The 21,374-nt window shown below is 46.4% G+C and overlaps 1 protein-coding gene across 2 annotated transcripts; it reads left to right on the plus strand.

The window, feature by feature from the left end:
- The first annotated feature begins 7,468 nt into the window (after nt 1–7,468).
- ELOA (elongin A) lies at nt 7,469–21,078 on the plus strand. 2 transcript variants are annotated; one of them, XM_020874531.2, is made up of 11 exons: nt 7,469–7,624; nt 12,279–12,335; nt 13,321–13,427; nt 14,784–15,963; nt 16,302–16,416; nt 17,342–17,497; nt 17,591–17,688; nt 18,516–18,696; nt 18,950–19,061; nt 19,615–19,796; nt 20,700–21,078. In XM_020874531.2, exons 1-11 carry the CDS (start codon nt 7,472–7,474, stop codon nt 20,759–20,761), a joined length of 2,403 nt encoding a protein of 800 aa, XP_020730190.2. In that variant the 5' UTR covers nt 7,469–7,471; the 3' UTR covers nt 20,762–21,078. The 2 variants fall into 2 exon arrangements, with proteins under 2 accessions (XP_020730190.2, XP_020730191.2); XM_020874532.2 differs by lacking the exon at nt 7,469–7,624 and adding an exon at nt 8,548–8,699.
- Nucleotides 21,079–21,374: the final 296 nt, after the last annotated feature.

The following is a 21,374-nucleotide window of genomic DNA, read 5'->3' on the forward strand; positions in this document are numbered from 1 at the left end:
AGAATTTTAGAGGAGTAGATGGAATCAAAAGATGTTGGGGAATAAAAATCACCAGGATTAATTAAATGTGACAGGAGAGAAAAGAAGAGTCAAGAATGACTTTTAGGTTTCTATCCTGGAAACTAGGTGATGGCACCAGATATAGATGTGGGGAAGAATGATTGAGGAAGAAAGGATGATGAGGTCGGTTTTGCACATTTTGCATTTGCGATGCCCTTGGGGCCACCTAGATGGAGATGCCGACAAACAGCCAGGATGAGGGCTCAGAGCAGAGCTGCTGGGCATAGGCAGTCCTCGAGACTGAGGACATGAGCCTCTAATAGACCAGCTACGGGGCAGCTGTCTTGGTGTTGGTGCTTCCCCAAATTTCCTCCCAGGCTAAAAACCCACCTTTGCTCTCCTCTAGGAAGGAGTAGATGGAAGTCCAGGGGCATCAGTGTTCTCAGCCACCTTGGTCTCAGCAGCTCCTGGCTCACCAGAGGAAAGGAGAAGATGGCAAGTTCCGTCTTGAATCTGCCGAGCCATGGGGCCATGGGGGACATCAATGGGGAATGTCCGTCCAGATAGATCCTGCTCTCCATTCAGGCAGTCTAAAGCCTGGGACTGTATTTGGGAATAACCAGTCAATAGCTGGTGATGGAAATCCTGAGAATAGATGAGAATGCCCAAAGACAATGTAGTACCATAATAGTAGTGGGCCCAGGACTAAACCTGAGAGAAAAGTGGTGGGAGAGGAAGCCATTAAAGAGACAGAGAAGGAGCAGTCAGAAACCTTCAGAGTAAATCAGGAGAGGAAGTGTCAAGGAAGCCAACAAGTGGGGCTGCCCAGAGAGGAGAAAGCACCGTGTCAGAAACAGCAGAGAGGTCTGCCATGGGGAAGACATCTTCAGGTGTTGCGATTGGGATTTTACTCTTGACCTTGGAAAAGTTATTTCCTGTAAAGTGGTGAGAATAGAAACCAACATTCATATTGATTGAGGAAATGAACAAGCATAGACAGCAAACGTAGACTGTTCTCTGCAGGGGGCATATGACATACCTTTGTTATTTGTTCATGCAATAAATATCTACTGACTGCCTGCTGTGTGCCAGGCACTGTGGTAGGTGATGATGAATAAAACAGTGAGCAAAAACATGGGGTTTATATTCTAGGGATGGAGAGGCAGACACTGTATAAAATAGAGTTGAGCCTTGAACATCGTGGGTGTGAACTACACGGGTCCACTTGTAGACAGATTTTTCCCATACTTATACTACCCTGTTTACCATGCAAGGTTGTTTGAGTTCACAAATGGGGAACCATGGATACAGAGGGCTGACTGTAAAGCTATACAGAGATTTTTGAGGGATGTTGGCACCCCTAACCTTCCAGTGTTGTTTAAGGATCAACTATCTATTAGGTCTTGATAAGTGCCTTGAAGAAAAGCAGAGGGGTCTGGGTGTGTGTGCATGTGTGTGTACGCTGTTTTACATAAAGCGATGAAAGTCTCTCTGATCAAATGGCTGTTATAAGGCATTGCTGAGTTTGTGTTTTTTTTGTTGCTGTTGAGTTTGTTTTAAAGCACAGTATCAAATAAATTATAGTCCTTAATTCTTGATATATTGTCTATAGTGTTAAAATAATTAATTGATAGGTTTTACCACCCCCCTACCCAACAATAAAACACGAAGTCCTTACCATGGTCTCTAAAACCCTCCATAATCTGCCCCCTGCCGTCCTCACCAAATTCATCTAGTGCTGTCTTTGCCCTTTCTGGGTCCATCCCAGCCCCAAAGCTGAAGTGGATGAGTGAGTGAAGTGTGTCACTTGGATGGTGTCCTCCCAAGCGGCCTCTGTGGCAAGGGAAAGCAGGTGGCTTAGGATCAAAGAGCTTAAGCTTTGGTGCTGAAACCTGGCTTTGATTCCTAGCTGTGCCGCTTACAGGTTCTCTGACTTTGGGTAGGTCACACATTCTCAGTTTCCTTATCTGTGAGATGGAGATGATATGATATCCATATTGCAAGACTGTTTTTAGGTAGAGTTGATAGTTCATGCAAATTGCTTAGCATAATATATGGTACACTGTAAGCACCAAGAAATGGGAGTAATGTTACCATCCCTGCTGTTGTTACCATTGCTTTACTACATCAGGCCTCCTCAGTTAACAGGGGAGGAAGCAGGTCTCACCAGAGGTAAGCAGTGAGTCAGAGAAGGGGGAGCGGTGACCAGCACCCAGGTGATTAGGCATGGCGTGTAAGTCAGTATGAGCTTCCAAGCTGAGGAGACCTTGGTTCATGTTTTGGGTTTATCATTTACTATGTTTGAACTGGTTGCTTGACCTCTCTGAAGCTTGGGTTCTCCATCCTTAAAATGCCTCATGAGATGGTTGGAAAGTGGAGCGAGGACACATGTACAGGCAGTGGAGAGCAGGGCCACTTCGAAAGCGCTCAGCAAGCCGAGGTTCTCCCCACCTCGGCGGCGGTGCTGCTTTCTTCTGTACTTAACCCAGTGGGTGGTTAGTTTGTTTTCTCAAAGAGATAAGGGAGACATGGACCCCTTTGAGAATCTGTGGATACCCAAACTCAGAAGGTTCCTAAACCTTTGCTAATAGTGGGGGTGAAAATTTAATAGATCCAGACTGAATCCAATCAGTCTCTCCTTCTTCTGGCTCCCTCTTCTCTTTTCCTTCTCTTTATTGTACAGCCCTATGTGTTCTGGGCAAGATGCCTTTATTTATCTCACACTTTTTCTAACAACTTCCTTCCAAGGGCATTCTCAGATCTTACAACTTCCTTCCAAGGGCATTTTCAGCAAAGACCGCACCCACACTCTCAGTTTCTGGGGCTAAGGGCATGGTGTCCCTTAAGTTTCCAAAGCATGAGTTTCCTTATCTGTAAAATGGAGTTGTTGTTGTTCAGTTGCTCAGTTGTGTCCAACTCTTTGCAACCTCATGGACTGCAGCATGCCAGGCTTCCCTGTCCTGCACTATCTCCTGGAGTTTGTTTAAACTCATGTCCATTGAGTCGGTGATTCCATCCAACCATCTCATCCTCTGTCGTCCCCTTCTCCTCTGCCTTCAATCTTTCCCAGCATCGGGACCTTTTCCAATGAGTTGGCTCTTCACATCAGGTGGCCAAAGTATTGGAGCTTCAGCATCAGTCCTTCCAATGAATATTCAAGACTGATTGCCTTTAGGATTGACTGGTTTGATCTCCTTGCAGTCCAAGGGACTCTTCAAGAGTCTTCTCCAACACCACAGTTCAAAAGCATTGAACAAAAGTAAAATGGTGAGGGTTAATTAAGTAAACATTGTTGGTTGATAGCACTTTGCCAGGTATGTTCACACATAGTCTCATTAAGTCCAAACAATAATTTCATGAAGTAGATCTTTCATACAACTCAGTCAACATTGAATGCCTACTATGTTCTATGTAGTTTTAACCACAGTGATGTCTTATGGAGCTTACATAGTGGGAAAAGACTATAAAAACATGAACCACTAAATAAGGCAGTTTCAAATTGTGATAGACGATGTAACAAATGTGAAACAAGAGCTAAGGGAAGGTGATTAGGTTTCTACATGGATATAGCTTGTATAAATTCATAGTATAAGAGTATCAAAGTATATCCTTGTTACTTTTTAATTAAAAAATTTTTTTAAATTTTTATGGTAGCTTTTTTTCCCCTGTTAAATACAGATTCTCAGTGGACTGCTCTTAAAGGGCATTACAGAATGCTTGAGCTTGCTCTCTTAGACAAGAGGGCCTCAGTTAATAGCCTTAGTTAATAGAGAGTTTAATCAAATTGGATTTCAAGGCAAGTCTATGAAAGGTGTGGACTTTGGATCTCAGACACCATTCCCTGGAGCCTGGAGCTGGCGGTTTTCACTTGCATCACCAATTTGAGGAGGGCAAATCCAGTCTGTTAAACTCAGAAAGATGCCATGCCTAAGTAAAGTCACCAGCTGAACATGTCTGAAGGATGTGAAACAAAGGTGAACGTAGTCAGTTGAGAAACATGAGCCCACTGAGGAAGAGAACAGTGGCTACAGCTGTGCAGAGCGAAACCGCCAAGAGGCAGGCTTGCTGTAGCATTCTTTTTACCGAGGCCATGATTTTTCTCTAACAATTTCTGCTTAAGAAAATACCTCTGTATGTCAGTTACTTAATGTGACATATTAATAGGAAAATCTATAAGGAAACAATTTCAGCCAGTTTAAGTAACTTGACTACAGCCAGCACTGGTAGCGGTGGGGATTGGAGCTCAGATTGTCACTGAGCCCCAACCCAGTGTCCTTTCACCCACCACCCGCAAACCTCAGACGCTGCCCGCTAGGTCAGACAGAGGAATGGCAGAGCCCAGGCCAGAAGAGGTCCGAGGGGAAAGCCCTCCATCCACCAGGATTCCTCACCCAACACGCAAGTCCGGCCCAGAGAATCCACTGGACCTTTTTCCATGAAAGGCAAGAGCTCCTTTCTGCTACTGAAGACAGACTGGTTGGTTTTTATTTTTATTTTTATTTTTTTCTTTTCTGTTTTCTTCTTGTCTTTCAGTGTTTTAAATGACTCTACTGCCAACCAGCCTGAAATTGCTCTTTTCCAAAAATTAAAAGACTTTTAAATTGTGTTTGTTATAAACGTAGAACATATTTGTTACAAAAGGTCAAGTGTGCATAGAAGATGAGCCTGTCTGTGCCCATTCCACAGCGCCCCCCCATATAGCTTTAAACATGCCTTCAGAACATGTTTTGCTGTTGTTTTAAAAGATGGGTCTTTTACGTTCTCTCACAAAGGTATCTAACCTGAGCGCTCTAACCCCCTCAGGTTTTCAGATGACACTCTGGACTGGCCTTAAGTTGAATAGTAATTAGCTCAATTTACAGGGACGTCACCTGTATGCTGGGTGTTGCTGATCCAAGATGGACAAAACAACGGCAGACTTTAAGGAACTCACTCTGTTCCTTAAACCAAGGATGAGATGGTAATCCCCCAGTGAACATATACAGAGTACCATTTTTAAAACAGGTTAAAAACGTTCTTTGTAATCAGAATGACAACATAATTAACTGATGTGAGAAGTAGGCCAATATTCAAGTGTAAGAGTTCTCCGCTTTGCAGGTGACCCTGCCTCATGCTGGGATAGATGGGTGGGAGCAGCATTGTTCCCATCCTGGCTGTTGAGCTCTCTCCCTGGGTAGATCCTGTTCTAGAGCCCTAAGTATATGCCAGGTCAGTTAGTCAGCAGTTCTGCTTCAGGAGTGGGCCCATGTATCCATTATACCAATGTTACATTTTCAAAATGGAATGCATTTAAAATATAAATATAAATTAAGCGTTTCCTGTGCAGGAGAGGGAGATTTTAGGCCTGGGACTAGAATGCAAGGCTCCTCACCCCGTTTGATGTGTTTTTCCTTTCACCCTGTGATTGAGTTCTAGAGCACCGAATGAGTATTAGTCTTCATGGACTTTTTATCCATTGCTGACTATAGGGATTGGCTGGTGCTGGGTAACAGAGATTTAAAGTTGGGTAGCTCAGGGAGTTCCCATGTGTTCGAGGTCCAGTGGTTAAGGCTGTGCACTCTCACTGCCAGGAGCCTGGGTTCAGTCCCAGGTTGGGGATCTAAGATCCCTCAAGCTGCACGTTGTGGCTTAAATAAAGTTGGTCAGGTCAGTCACCTGCACTTTATGCTGAATAAACAGCCCAGTGACAAAACTGAAGAATAAATTGACAATTTACACCCAAAAAGGGTTAGTTGCAGAGGAAAGGACCTGGAGCAGAGGGGTGGAGGGCTTCTCAATTTAGTGAATGAAAGCTCATTGGAAGAAACAACTTATGTCATTTCTTTTACTTTTCCTGAAGCAAAGACCTGAAGAGCCGCTAGGCTTTCCCAGGTTGGGTGAGGAGTCAGGCTGGGTACATTGGGGAATTGCTGATGGTGATCAGGTTAGTTTGTAACCTGATCTGATCTAATCAAACAAGACATAATCAGTGCTGGTATTTTAAACCAATTTTCAACTGTTTGAAGTGAAAGTCCCTCAGTGAAAGTGAAAGTCCAACTCTTTTCGATCCCGTGGACTATAGCCTGCCAGATTCCTCTGTGGAATTCTCCAGGTCAGAATACTGGAGTGGGTAGCCTATCGCTTCTCCAGGGGATCTTCCTGGCTCACGAATCAAATCAGGGTCCCTTGCTTTGCAGGCAGATTCTTTACCAGCTAAACTACAAGGGAAGCCCCTTCAACTGTTTGTCGCTGCTGCTAAGTCGCTTCAGTGGTGTCCGACTCTGTGCGACCCCATAGACGGCAGCCCACCAGGCTCCCCCGTCCCTGGGATTCTCCAGGCAAGAACACTGGAGTCGGTTGCCATTTCCTTCTCCAATGCATGAAAGTGAAAAGTGAAAGTGAAGTCGCTCAGTCCTGTGTCGGACTCTTAGCGACCCCATGGATTGCAGCCTACCAGGCTCCTCTGCCCATGGGATTTTCCAGGCAAGAGTACTGGAGTGGGTTGCCATTGCCTTCTCCCTTCAACTGTTTAGTAGCTCTTTTTAGCCATGATAATAGTTTATTAATAGTTAAATTTAGTGCTTCTGGGATGAGGGTAAGAACCCTCAGGGATGGTGTCTTGGACTGGTCTGATTCAGGCCCTACTGGTTTAGAGGAAATAGCCATTGGTTCATTCAAGAAGTATTTATTTGGTACTGGGGTACCAGGCACTGTTTTGGGGTGAAAGTGAGACATGGCCTGTTGTTACCTCTTGTAGCTAAATTGTTTGACTTTTAACGAATCCCTTTCACACTCTGGGCCTCAGATCCTTGACCTATTCAGAGATATGCGTTCACAGTGAACCTAGACTGTTTAGATTCAAATTCCAGCATCACTTCTTTGCTGTTATGTGACCACGGGCAAGTTAACTTCATCCCCCTGAGCTACGGGTTCCTCATCTGTAAAGTGGGGATAACATGACTTGTTTCATTGGGTTGTACTGAGAGTGAAATTAAGCTAACTCAATCACTGGTCTTCAGTGCGCCCAATCAAGAGTGGTCACTAGAGTTAATCCTTGCTGATTTCATTAGCCACAGACCCACTCAGGAACTACACACAGGTGTTATTTAGGGCGTGGCTAACAGCGCAAGGGACGGGCCCGGGTTTATAAAACCAGGGTCCGGGGTTGCGGTCTACATTCCGCCTCGGCTGGACATCGGAGCGTGGTCTTTTCGGGGACTTGGCTCCGCGCTCCCGAGGACCAGAATTGGGGCTGCCCAGCGGCGACCAGTGCGGAGCACCCGGAGCGCCGAGACCAAGCGACCCGCCCCGCCCACCCCCCCACGCCGGCTCCCGGAGCGCTCGGCCCCTCCGGTGCGCGCAGTGGACCCCGGTCCCCGGCCGCGGGGGCGGGGCCTGCGGCCGAGCGGCGCCCCAGACGCACCTCCCCGCCCCCCGCCCCCCACTTCGTGAGGCCCGGAAGGGACCGGTCGCGCTTCCGTCTCCGCCGGGGATGCACGGAGGGCGGAGCCGCAGCCCGAGGACGCGACGCGAGCCCAGTTCCGGCGAGGAGGCCGCGCCAGTGACAGCGATGGCGGCGGAGTCGGCGCTGCAAGTTGTGGAGAAGCTGCAGGCGCGCCTGGCCACGAACGCAGACCCGAAGAAGGTGAGCGAGCGGGCGGTCGGGCGGGCGCGGCGCGGGGCGGGCGTTGGGCGCGGCGCGGCCCGGTAACGGTCGCGGGCCCGGGCGCGGCCGCGGGGGGCTCGGACCCGCGGCGCGGTCCCCGCCGGCCTGCGGCCTGCGGCGGGGAACTTCGTGGCCGTCCGGCCGCTGCCCACGCGGTGGAGCCCGTAGGGCGGCCGGCCTCGGCGGGCCCGGGCCGGCTTGTGCCGGGCCCGGGAGCCCGAGGGCTGCGGAGGGCCAGGGGCGCGCTCCGCGCGAACGCCGCGTGCCGGCGGGGCTCGCCGAGCCCTCCCCCGGGCGTCCCGGGCCAGCTGTTTTCCTGTCGGGAGAGCTCCCCGCCCGGAGTTAACTCCTGCCCGCTCAGCTCCTCGCTCTGCGCGATCCGTCCCCTGATTTCTTCCCGTCTTTTTGATGTTTGTTGGGGAGAAAGTGGTAGCGGGTCGGTGGTTCTCTGCCTGCGCCTGATGGAACCTAGGCTCGGTGTGTGGTCTCTGCGTCTTTAAGACATTTTTTAATTTCTTTCTGCCTTGATAATTAGAACGTGGACCCTTTTTTTTTTGCTTTCTCAGTAGATCTCTTTCAAAGCAAAAATAAACCACATGTCACCTTAACTAAAAACTTAGGTTGTAATAGGAAGGGGGTCGGGGGGAACAGGGTTAGAAGTTGCAGCTAAATTTTCCTTTTTCTTCTGGCATTGCCAGAAAGGTAAGGGCTACCGTTTCTGGCAGCTGCGAATGATGGGCAACCATTTTTAATTGTGCTCGGCTAGTTTTATCCCCTCTCCTTAACTGTTTCCATAAGTTAAATGCGTTTTTTTTTTTTTCCTCCGATTTTTCTTTTCACCCGGTTTCTCAGTGTCTGGGTGAGGGTCCGGTGGATGTTAGGTTTTTTTGTTTTCTTTTGTTTTTAATTGAAATACAGTGATGAAAACACTCAAGGTGTTTGACATTTCTGTCAGCATTGTAGCTGCTGTGTACAGTCCTTAAGAGTTGGATCTGTAAATCCCAGAGTGCCTTTTAAAGAGGAAATAATCCAGGGAGTCATTAGAGATAAAATGGTGAGATTTGAGTTCTCATTTATTTGCTAGCCATAGACATTTGGTGGGGGCGGGGGGTGGTGTGGAATGTTCCTTGCTAAGCCACTTTCCTCACCTGCTTCTTCTGGGACAGTACCAAAGGCGGAAGTGCTCCGTAGGGGTTAATCTCCACTCTTCACAGTTTTTCTTGATGGGTCCCTTTCTCTTCACCTTGTTCTCAGTCTGTCCTGGGGGGGTGGGGGGTTGGGGTGGGGGGGTTTCTGTTTCTGAAGGCTGTATCTCATCAGACCACTTGCCTCATGCGTACCTAGCTCAAAGATCCACTTCTTCAGGGACATTTGAGCTTTAAGTCTTGTGAAAACTGAAATGCTGTCACTTGTTTTGTGTTATATTTTCTCTCCTGGCTTCAGTACCTAGTGGACAGGCATATTTACAAGTTTCTTTTTACAATAACCCTTTGTGGGCTTCTAATCAATGGTCATTATTTCTGAGTACTAGCTTGTTTTCCCAGACACTGTAGGTTTGTTACTGACTTTTTCAAACCTTAAAACATTATGTAAATCCCCTTATCTCCCCAGTTTCATCTTCCATTGGGTTTAAAAAAAAAAGGCACCATGTTAGTATCTATAGCCATTTTCCCACTAGAACTTAAATTTTGAAGTAGCTTTTCTAGTTGTTGATTTGCATGAAATTTCAAAGTAAGAAAAGGTTTGTTTGACTTCTCAGCCTATTCCAACTAGGAGTGATTGTGAGTATCTGGGCATAGACACCCTAAACTTCTGACTTTGCATTATGAAGATCATTTTTGCAAAGGGCACAATAGTTGGCATTCACAAATGAGCTAATGCAGAGGGAAAACTGCAAGCTGGCACGCTGGCCTTCTCAACCTTCTGTTAACCCAACAAGCTCCCACAGGTTGTTCTTGAAATTGCAAGATGATTATATAGCAGTATTGAAATTTGAAACTAAATCTTGATTTCAAAACCATTATTAGCCAAAGGGTTGATTCTACACCTCTGTGCATGGATTTTCCAGTGTTAAACATTTAGATGTTTGACTATAACTCTGTTTGCACTTTAAGCCCATGTATAATCTAGCTTACTTGGGGGAAATGTATCAGACAAACCAGGGTCACTTGGTTCCTACTGTTTAAGTGGAAACCGTTTTCATGGCTGGTCAAGTTACTTGTCACATGTTATCCTTTGAACATGGAAACTACCAGGAACACAGTTTGAAGGCAAGTGGGGAGCAAGGGGTCAACACTACGAACATCTTTAGCTCTTTGGGATGAAGTAGTGTGCAGAGGACAACTGAGATTCCTAAGCATGAACTGTGCAAATGTTTTCGGTTTCTCAATGACTCGTTATCAGTTCTTGCAAACTACAACTGGTCCCTCAGTTTGGTAACAGCAAGTTTCCACCTACCTGAGGATGCCCCAAGAGCTTTACCTTTTTAATGCTTTGTTCTTCTTTGAACCTCATTGAAAATAGAGAGGCTCTGAAGACGTGTTTCTCTTGGCTTGGGCTAAATTGGTTTGACTCTCTCCAGGGTTTTCGTTTTGTCTGCTTTTAAGTGGCCCCTTCTAACCGAAAATGAAGCAGAAAGACAGGATTTACACTTTGAGTTAGTGATAGGCTTCAAGATGAGCACACCTTCAGTGACTTCTAGCCCCATTCTTATATGTGGCCTTTACAGAGGTCCTCGTAGTGACCGCCTTTCCTCTGCAGACTCTAAGCTGTCTGACATTGTAACACCAGGGAGGGACTCTTCTGCTCTGTGTCAAGTGTGCTAAGAGGCACGGTTTCTTTTCCTATCTTCTAAGGACAGTGTTTTTTCTTTTTTTTTAACGTGGCTTTGTAGTATTGAGTTGGCCAAAGGGGTTTTTCTGTAACATTTTACTAACCCAATGCCTGCTGTGTTAAACACACTTGACTGACTTGCTTGTTAGGCAAGTCAGCTTAATCTCACTGAGCTCAGTTTCAATATCTGTAAAATGGGGAACATAAAATCCATTTTATAGAGTTGGTTAATGAGAATGAAATGAGCAAACAGGTGTAAGAACTTAACATGGTAGTCAGTGCACAATAAATAGTATTCAATATATAAATGCCTTCCAGAGAATGGTGTTAGAGGAGACAATCTGTTTTTGATCTCTTCAGATATTCTAAATTTTCCTTTTTAAGAAAAGGATTTGGCAGGAATCTTTGCACCCATCACTTGGGTGACAGGAAATACACATTTACTTTGTCCTGAGTTGGATGGTGGTGGTGATTGAATTGGAAGTAGAGCATAGTTTTCGCTCAGCTATGAAGGTAAAACTCCATAGATACACTACTTGGTTTCTCAGTTGTTCCCAGTCAAACAAGATGATCACATGTGATCCAGTTGCTCTGCCTAGTGACTGTGTTCAGTAATTATTGAAGTAGAATGACCAGAAAAACATACTTGCTACTCCACCTAGTAGCAATATGGCATACTAATTATAGCCTGGGCTACACATGTAAAAAGAACAGATCCTGTTACCAGATATTTAAATATAAAGGCAGTCATAGTTAATCTATTTTGAACAACGTGTACTTTTCAGCACTCCTTGAATGTAAATTTATTTATATATACATAAACCTTGCCTAGAGAATGGCATAGCAGTCATGACTTTGGGTAGAAGTGGAGCAAGTAGGAACTGGCTGAGAATGTCTGGTAGAAGATTAAGGGTAGCTGTTTAACGAATGGTCGGTTGATGAATGAAATGATTAATAAGAATTTATTGAGCTTGTATAGCATTCCAGGCACTAGGGCTACAGACATGGTTTGAATCCTCACAACCTGTGAAGTAGAGACAGGATTCAGTTCCTGGATTCAGTTCCTGTTTTGCAGATGAAGTAACTGAGGCTCAGAGAGGTCAGTGACTTGCACAAGATCACCCCGCAAGAAACTGGCAGGGGCGCACTGAAGCCTGGCTTGGCCTGAGACTCTATCTCAACAGATCTGCTATCCTGATTGTGATCAAGTTCAAGAGACTATACTATAGAAAGGATGTGTGGCCGAACCCGGATTACCTCTCCAGTCTACCCAGACAGTTTCGTTCACCATTTGCAATGCAAAGTTCTGATTCTAGCAACTCGAAATTGGTCTTGGCTTCCCACTTAACATCAAAAAGCAAACAAACAAAAACTCCAGTTCTGTTAAACACACTTTCTCTGGAAATGTGATTACCTTTTCCTGTAGAGACCTCTTCTTTTTACTTTCCTCCATGAGTAATTTCCTACATTCGGCACCTTTCTCAGAAATTCTAGCCGGGGCAGAACGGTAGCTGTTGATGACTTATATTAGAACTGATAGGTCTTCCCTTGGTGTTGCGTAGTGTTGAAAGCACAGAATCTAAAGCCACAGACCTGAGTGAATCTTGTCCTACATGCATCCTGGGACAAGTAATTTAAGTTTATTGAGTCTGTTTTCACTCTTGTAAATAGGATAATAACCATACTTCATACTGTATAACACAGAGTAAGCACTTTGCCATTAGATATTATTCTTTGATATTTGTTCAGGGAATGATTATGATTTTATAAAAATTAATGTGTATTTAATTTCTCTCTGCAGCTACTGAAATATTTGAAGAAACTCTCCGCCTTGCCCATTACAGTAGATATTCTTGCGGTAAGAGCTGTGTAATTTTAGGTATTATGCAACTGTATCCCATCCCCTTTGCAATCGGAGAGATTATACAGTAAGATTAAGACCATGGGCTCTAGAAGTGAAGGAAACCAGACACAAGGTTACATATTGTGTGGTTTTATTGATATGAAATGTCCAGAGTAGGCAAATCCACAGACAGAAAGTAGTTTGATGATTACCAGGGGTGGGAGGAACTGGGTTTCTTTTTCAGGTGATGAAAATGTCCTAAAGTATTAATTCAGGGAGTTCCTTGATGGACCAGTGGTTAGAACTCTGTGCTTCCAGTGCCATGGGCCTGGGTTGAATCCCTAGTTTGGGGAATTAAGTTTCCACAAGTCACACAGTGTGGCCAAAAAAAGTATTAACTCAGACACCAGATGCACTACTCTTAGCACAGGGTCTGACACCTGCCATGATCACTCTTGTTATCTGTAAAGTTCTAGAAGTGCTTTTTGTCTTATAATCCATGGGCTTGCCTTTTTTTTTTTTTAAACTGTATTTATTTTTGGCTGTGCTGGGTCTTTATTGCTGTGCACAGGCTTTTTTAGTTGCCACGAGCAGGCTTCTCATCACAGTGGCTTCTCTTGCTGTGAAGCACAGACTCCAGGGCGAGTGGGTTTCAGGAATTCTGACACATGGGCTGAGTCGCCCTGAGGCATGTGGAATCTTTGGGACCAGGAATCAAACCTGTGTCCCCTGCACCAGCAGGCAGACTCTTAACCACTGGACTACCAGGGAGGTCCTCCAGAAGTGTTTTAATTTTGTGTTTTCCTCTTCTGAATTTGCTTTGCTTTGCTACTGCGGGTTTTTAGAGGTTTGGCGTGTTGACAGGAACTAATTTTGTACTGAGACTTGTATGTTTTTGGAATGAAGTATCGGTTTGTTGGAAAGTAGGAGGCTTTATTTCTTTAGAAAATTGTGAGCCTAGTTCCACAACCTTCTAACGATTCCTTTGTCAACTTTGTAGGAGACTGGAGTTGGAAAAACGGTAAACAGCTTGCGAAAACACGAGCACGTTGGAAACTTTGCCAGGGACCTAGTGGCCCAGTGGAAGAAGCTGGTTCCTGTAGAACGGTAGGAAAAGTTTTTTTATTCCTTCTCTGCCTTCTTATTTAAAATATTTATTCTGCCTCAATTATAAAAAACAATCCATGATCATTAAAGAATATTATAAAATATTTAAAAAATAGAAGAATAAATTTCTCTTTTTGGTACTGCCTCATGGCCTATGGGATCTCAGTTCCCTGACCAGGGATTGAACCTTGGGCCATAGTAGTGAAAGCCCAGAATCCTCACCACTAGGCCACCAGGGAACTCAAAAGATTAAAAATTTCTAAATTGTACCTTCCAGAGATCAGCATTATTGACATTTTGGAATGTTTCTTTCTAAGCTTGGTCTTAAAAATCATTTTTATACACTTGTGAATAAACTGACATAATTTACTGCCCAGTTTTAATGTAACAAATTAAATATTTCCCTGTGTTGAAAGCTTTTTAAGCATTTTCATGTACACAAAATACTTGATCTTCTTTGTAGCCTGTAGTTAAACTCATCATATCCCATTTATGGAATATTTGAGTTTTCTCAGCTTTAAAACCTAGTTGGTGGAGAAGGAAATGGCAACCCACTCCAGTACCTTTGCCTGGAAAATCCCATGGACGGAGGAGCCTGGTATGCTGCAGTCCACAGGGTGCAAAGAATCAGATACAACTGAGCGACTTCACTTTCATCATATTATCTAGTAATTCCACTCTTAGGTATAGAAAAAATGAAAATGTATCCACACAGCTTGTAAACAGATGTTTATAGTGGCATTATTCGTCACAGTCAGAAATCAAAACAAGTCAAATACCCATCAAATAATAAACAAAATGTGGCATATCCAGACAGTGGAATATTATTCAGCAGTTAAAAAGAAACTGGGTGCTGATACACGCCATGACATGGATGAACTTCAAGTGAAAGAAGCCAGGCAGGAAAAACCACATATTGTGTGGTTCCATTTGTATGGAGCGTCCAGAACTGTCAGGTCTCTATGGAGAACGGGCTGGGGATGCTGGGGAGAAGTGGGAGTGACTGCTAATGAATTTGGAGTTTGGGGAGGGAGATGATGAAAATGTTATAGAACTGATTTTGTGGTAGTGGAGGTTCTACTCTGTGACTGTACTGAAAACCACCGAATTGTGCTCTTTGTGTGAACTGTATGGGGTGAGAATTATTTATCAGGTTGTACAAATAAAACTTTATTTTTCTCCTTGAAAAAAAAAAACAACAACCTAGTTGGGTATCTTTAAGCAGAACCTTCTTTCCAAGCCCTTGTTTCTAACTATAAATTCTTCATCTCTTTTGTGAGTTCAGGTTCTGTGACTTTGTCCTGTGACCAAGGATTACCCTGAACATTTTCTGTTTTTTTTTTTTTTTTGTTTAAGAACCACAGAGCCCGAGGAACAGGACTTTGAGAAGAGCAGTTCTCGGAAGCGCCCCAGGGATGCCCTGAGGGAGGAGGCGGAGATACAGGGGGACTACCCGGAAAGCTGGAAAGCCTCCAGCAGCCAGTCGTACAGTCCTGATAATAGACAGAAAAAGCACAGAAAACTCCCAGAGCTCGAGCGGCCTCACAAAGTATCTCACAGTCATGAGAGGAGAGATGAAAGAAAGAGGTACCACAGAGCTTCTCCAGTTTACTCTTCAGACCATGAGTCTTCCGATTACGGCCATGTTCAGTCCCCTCCACCATCCACCAGCCCTCGTCAGATGTCTTTGGACCATTTCAGATCCCTGGAAGAGGACCATGAACCCTTTGTTCCCCACCAGAAGCCTGGCAAAGGCCACAGTAACGCCTTTCAGGACAGGCTGGGGGTCAGTCAAGAACGACACCTGGGGGAAGCCCAGGGGAGAGAGAGCATGAGTCAGAGCAAGGAGCAGAGATCTTCCCATAAAGAGAAACGTCTGGCGGATGCCAAAGGAGATGAGAAGTCTCTGAGCAAAGAAAAGTCACACAGGGTCTCCAAAGAGGAAAACCGGAGGCCGCCCTCCGGGGACAGCGCGAAGGAGAAACCGCCCTCTGGGGTCAGGAAGGAGAAGGAGAAGGAGGGCAGCACCAAGAGGAAGAGCTTACCCCCCTTGGAGCTGGCCTCAGACAACCACCTTAAAAGGCCAAAACCTAGGGACTCGGAGAAAACCAAATCGGACAAAAACAAGCCGAGTCTGGAAAACTCCGACGTAGGCAAGGGGGCAGGAGAGCTGTTGCCCAAGGCAAAAGAGAAGGTTTCTAACAACCTGAAGGCTCGAGAAGGGAGAGTCAAACCTTCGCATTCAGATAGAAAGTCCGGGGGCTCCTTCCCTAAAGGCGAGGAGGCAGATACGGATGATGAGTTTGAGAAGCCCACCATGTCTTTTGAGTCATACCTCAGCTATGACCAGCCCCGGAAGAAAAAGAAAAAGATTGTGAAAACTTCAACCACGACTCCCAGAGAAAAAGGACTTAAAAAAAATGACTCAAAAAGCACTAGTAAAAACTTGGACTCAGTTCAGAAATTACCTAAGGTGAATGAAAACAAGCCCGAGAAGCTTCCGCCAGTTGGAGCCGACTCAGCCAAGCTGAAAAAGGTAACCCCTGCGGCCCCTTCCACCTGGGCCTGCAACCCCACTGCTGATTTGCTTGGCTGGCTTTTCCGTGACTTGCTGAATTTCAGTCTGAAATAATGTCCTCCTGGCCTCTCTGGCCACCAGGGTCGGTAGAAGCCGAGAAAAGTCTTTTCTGAGGCATTCCATCGCGCTGGGCCCATCTCTGTGTCTCCTGACTTAGGTGGTGTCAGGCATGGCTGCTGCCTCTACTCCAGGCTGCCTGTGAAGTTACTGCCACGTCAGCACCGCTGGGCATCGACTGTGGGAACGAGCTGTGCTGGCAGAAAGGGGCTCTCCAGTCACTGGTCTCTTCTCTGCAGGTCCCCAGCGATGTGTTGCCAGTATTACCTGACCTCCCATTACCTGTGATCCAGGCCAATTACCGTCCACTTCCTTCCCCTGAATTGATGTCATCCTTCCAACCAAAGCGAAAAGGTAGTTTGCTTTGTGTTTTTTTTTTTCTTTGTTAAGGAAAAAGTGATATAAAAATTCATGATCTGACATCATGAATGGTGCATTTTCTAAGAGCGCAGGTTCTGGAGTTTGATGGCTTGGGTTTGAATCCCAGCTCTGGCCTCGACTACAAGTTATATGATCTTGGGTAATAACTTACTATCCTTGGACTTCAGTTTCATACTCTGTAAATGGATGTAATAATGATATCTGCCTATGAGGTGGATTGAAAGTGATAATGCTTATAAAGCTCTGAGCTCTGGGTTTTTGCACAGAGTAAGTGTTTATTAAATCTTAGCTGCTGCTGTTACTAGCAGCCTTCTGTTCTGTACATTCCACAGGGGCTTAAAAAAAAGTCTAGGTTTTTTGTTTTTGTTTTTCTTTTTAAGGCTAGTTTTAATAGCAAAAGAATTAGATGCTACCTAGGTGTTCCTTAGTAAGATACTAACAGGTGGATCATGGTTCATCCACACAGTGGCATCATATGCCATGGTTTTTGGTTTTTTTTAAGTGGAAAATCTATATATTGAGGTGATTTCTAAAATTCAGTCAATGACAAAATGATAGTATGTTATTAAAAGGAATAAAATAAATATTAGCTTGTTTTTGCATAGACTTTCTGGAAGGACATAAGAAACTGGTGGCATTGGTTGCCTCTGAGAAAGGGAACTGGGAGGCTGAAGAATGGGGTGGAAGGAGAGTTTTCATTGACGAACCAGTACCTTTTTATTTTATTTTTTTAAAATCTTTTGACGGCACCACATGGCACGTGAGGCCTTAGCTCCCCGACCAGGGGTTGAACCTGGGCCCCCTGCGTTGGCCGCTCAGAGTCTTAACCACTGGATGCCTAGGGAGGTCCAGCTTAGTGCCTTTCATAACTTCCGGTCCTGTTTCCCTTGCCTTACAGCACTCTCCTCACCCCAGGAAGAGGAGGAAGCTGGATTCACCGGAAGAAGAATGAATTCTAAGATGCAGGTCTATTCCGGCTCCAAGTGTGCCTATCTCCCCAAGATGATGACCTTGCATGAGCAGTGCATCCGGGTGCTTAAAAACAACATCGACTGTAAGTCACATGCTCCTCTCCTGCTCTTAGGCACGTTGGGTCACCGGGTGACTTGACTGCTACTCAGTCCCTTTTTCCCTTGATTCTCTTCAGCGATCTTTGAAGTGGGAGGTGTCCCATATTCTGTCCTTGAACCTGTTTTGGAGAGGTGTACACCTGATCAGTTGTATCGAATAGAAGAGTACAATCACGTGAGTATCCTGCTTGGATGGCAAGAGGGCAGTTTGCTGGCTTGTGTCTGAAAAAACAGGTTTGTCTCTGATTTGCCACGGTGATGGGCAGGCAGCTGTCAGAGCACTGTTCTGGGTTTGCCTATAGGCCTTTAAACAAGCAGAGTGTCAGCCCCTGCCCCTAGCATCTTAAGTAGGCCCCTTAGGCTAGAATCAAGGTGGGATTAAAAGGTGGGAGCGGGGAGAGGTGGACCATTTCCCACACGTCCCTTGAGCCTTCCTAGATACAGAAATCAAGGGAAAATTCTAGAAGCACAGCCCTTGGGATCCAAGGCAGGGATAGAGCTATGTTCACCAGACACCTGAGTGTCAACACATAAGATTGACTGAGTGTCTTCTAGAGGCAAAGAGATCTATCCCCAAATCCTCCTAAGGCTGGAGATACTCATTTGATTGCATGAGCTATCCCTCTCTGATCAAAAGGATCTGTGACATCTCCTCCTAAGGTGGCCCCTGGCCATGGCAGTTCAGTGCAGTGCTGGGGGAATGCTTGGACTGGACTTCACCTTAGTTCCTTCCCTGCACAGGAAAAGACTGATCTTAAACTAATTTCGACGTTGTCTTCTCTCCTAGCCCCACACCCCCGGCTGCAGTTAGTAGTGCCTTGCACGGAATATTCTAATTCAGTGATTCTGCTTTTCCCTAGAACTGTGGTGTTTTACCATACTACTGCTGTTACTGTGAGGACCAAAGTGTTGTTAGGAGACGGGTCACCCTGGGAGATGAAGGATGGAAAAGAGGTATATAGGCGTGCACGCATGTAAATGAAGTCCCGGTTCTGATCCTAGGTATTAATTGAGGAAACGGATCCATTGTGGAAAGTTCACTGTCACCGAGACTTCAAGGATGAGCGGCCGGAGGAGTACGAGTCGTGGCGGGAGATGTACCTGCGGCTGCAGGACGCGCGGGAGCAGCGGCTGCGAGTCCTCACGAAGCACATCCGGTCTGCGCACGCCAACAAGCCCAAAGGTGAGGCTGCTGTGCCGGCCTCCGTTACGGCGGGGCCCCTGGCCCCTCGCGCCCCGGAGCTTGCAGGAGCGGGCAGAGGGTGAGGTGTTTGTTCCGCCACTCCCCATGCTGCCCTCCAGAGGGCTTCCCAGGGTTGGTCCATTATCCCCTGCTTTTGGAGAGCCTTGAAAAGCCTTTGTCTCTTAATAGCATAGATTATTAACAGTAGCGTCTCAGCTCAGGAAGGCAGGTATTAACCTCCATTTATCCACAGGCCGACAAGCAAAAATGGCCTTTGTCAACTCTGTGGCCAAGCCACCTCGTGATGTTCGAAGGAGGCAGGAGAAATTTGGAACTGGAGGAGCAGCTGTGCCTGAAAAAATCAGGTAAGATCTCTGCTCCTCTGTGGTTCTGCCTGTTCAGGGAGAGAGCTCAGTGGGAGGGCCCAGGGCAGGAAGCAGTTCATTTTGGAGGTGGGGGAAGCATGAGGCCAGAGTGGGTTCTGGAGGCTGACTTTGACCCACTGGGCCCTAGCCCCCTGAGCCTCAGCTTCCGTGGCTGCACTGTGGCCTGGATGATGATCCCCTGCCCCTCAGAGAGGTCAGGATTACGTGGAGAACAGGGCCTGCCTCTGGGACACATTCCCTAAGGCTTTCCCTTTCTCTGTTTAAACGGAAAACGTATTACTGCAGTGACTGTGTTATCTAAGTACGTTCGCATTTCCAAAATACAGATTTGCACCGAAACAGTGAGAAGTTAGCCAAGATTATCATTCATCGTGAAGGACTACCATGTCACTGCCAAGCCATGAGCAAACTCTAGGAACCAGGTCCACTGGTCAGAGCCACAGAACCGAGTCCGAAGACCAGCCCACTTCAGGCTGTTTGTGCCGGGGGTTGGTTTCTCCTGTGTTTGACTCAGCTTTGCTCTGTGTCCCAGGATCAAGCCAGCGCCGTACCCCACAGGAAGCAGCCGGGCTTCCTTCAGCAGTGGCAGCAGCAACAGCTTTAACGCCAGCCCTGAGGAGCCAGCCTACGACGGCCCGAGTACCAGCGGTGCCCACCCGGCTCCGGTGCTCAGCAGCACTGTTTCCTATGATCCGAGGAAACCGGCCGTGAAGAGTAAGTGATGGGGCTCCCGCTCAGACATCTCAGAGCCAGCTCATGCTAGTGTTCGAGCCCCTTTCACGTCGTCAGTGCGGCTTGTGTGTGAGCTGCAGCAGGTGGGGTACCTTGCACGTGGCTGGTCCAGACGTCAGCGCCTCCTTCTCTGCCTTTGTTCACAGGCGTGTTGTGTGTATTAAGTTTTGAGCGTAGTGAATATTCATTTTGGTGCTCTGCTTGTTCTTTTTTTTTTTCAGCCTAAATGTAAACTTGTTTCTCTAGGCAACAGCATGGAGTTAACAGCTGAATGATTTTGTTCAAGTTTTATAATCTCAGTTTCCAAGTATTTATTTTTTATATCTAATTGAATCTAGTTCATGTTTTACTAACTTTACTACCATAGATGATCCTAAGTATTCTACAGGAGTGTCCTGACTTAAGCATTATTCTGTACTGACTTCGGGGCCCACAGGAGGGTGGGAGCTCTGGCGGGGCTCAGGCTAACCCGTTCAGAAGCAGGCTCATCCTTCTTAGGTGGTGTTTGCATTTAGCTCATCCCAGGCCTGTGCTGCCCAGGACAGACAGGTATGAGAGTGTGGCCTTTGTGCTGGTTTGGATGCTGGTGAAGCAGAGTTAAATTGTGGCTCAGGATGGCCTTCGAGTCTGGCAGGGATTGAACCCCAGTTCCTCCACTTACTGTAGAGGGGCCAGCCTGAGCCTCAGTGAGTTGTGAGACTTGGAGTGATTGCCGCGGGCCCTGGTGGATGCTCAGGAATCATTCGCTTTGGGCTGCTCCTTGCATCCATTCCTCTGGCTGTGTAGCACCATGAGTTAGCAGGCCTTTGGTTTGCCTAAACCACTGGTGTCTGATGTCCAAACTGCCACGGATCTGAAACAACTGCCTTGTCTCTCTCTTCACAGAAATCGCCCCAATGATGGCCAAGACGATTAAAGCTTTCAAGAACAGGTTCTCCCGACGATAAACCGAGGACTTACCTTGGAAATGAAATCTGGGGGGAGGAATACAAGGACGGTGGGGGTTGGGGAATGGAACTTCCAGAGGAGACCAGAGCCTTTCACTCCGTGGAAGCTTTCAGTCCTCGAGTCCTGCGCCGTCAGCGGGCGTGTGCCTGAGCCGGTGTCCGCAGCCGCTGCCTCCTTGCCTGGCGAGCACTTCAGCCGTTCTGAAGACGTGAAGCTTCGCTCTCACTGAGGATTCTAAGGTCAATTGTACCTTCATTGTTAATTAGCTTCTTTGTAAACTATAAGACATAGTTTTAATTAATAAATATTGCCCCCAGATTGTATTTATATTACCTCCCCCCCCCGCCCCCAAGTTTTCTGTTCTGTTTCAGTCCTCTTCCACACACTTAGCCTTTTATTTTTAGGGTTCTTTGTTAGAAGCCTAGTGGAAATCTTTCTCCTGTCCCGGTTCATCTCTCCTGAGCGGACTCTGGTCAAGAGAGAGACCTGGGCGTCCCCGGAGTCTGTGTGTGGCACGCTGCGCTGCGGGCTGCCTGTGCTGGAAGGGGAGCCCCGGCCTGGAGACCGGACGTGTGCAGGGCGGCCCCCCTCCCTCCGGGACCTATTTCAGTG

This window comes from Odocoileus virginianus, chromosome 30 (assembly GCF_023699985.2).
Source record: "Odocoileus virginianus isolate 20LAN1187 ecotype Illinois chromosome 30, Ovbor_1.2, whole genome shotgun sequence".
Taxonomy (NCBI): Eukaryota; Metazoa; Chordata; class Mammalia; order Artiodactyla; family Cervidae; genus Odocoileus; species Odocoileus virginianus.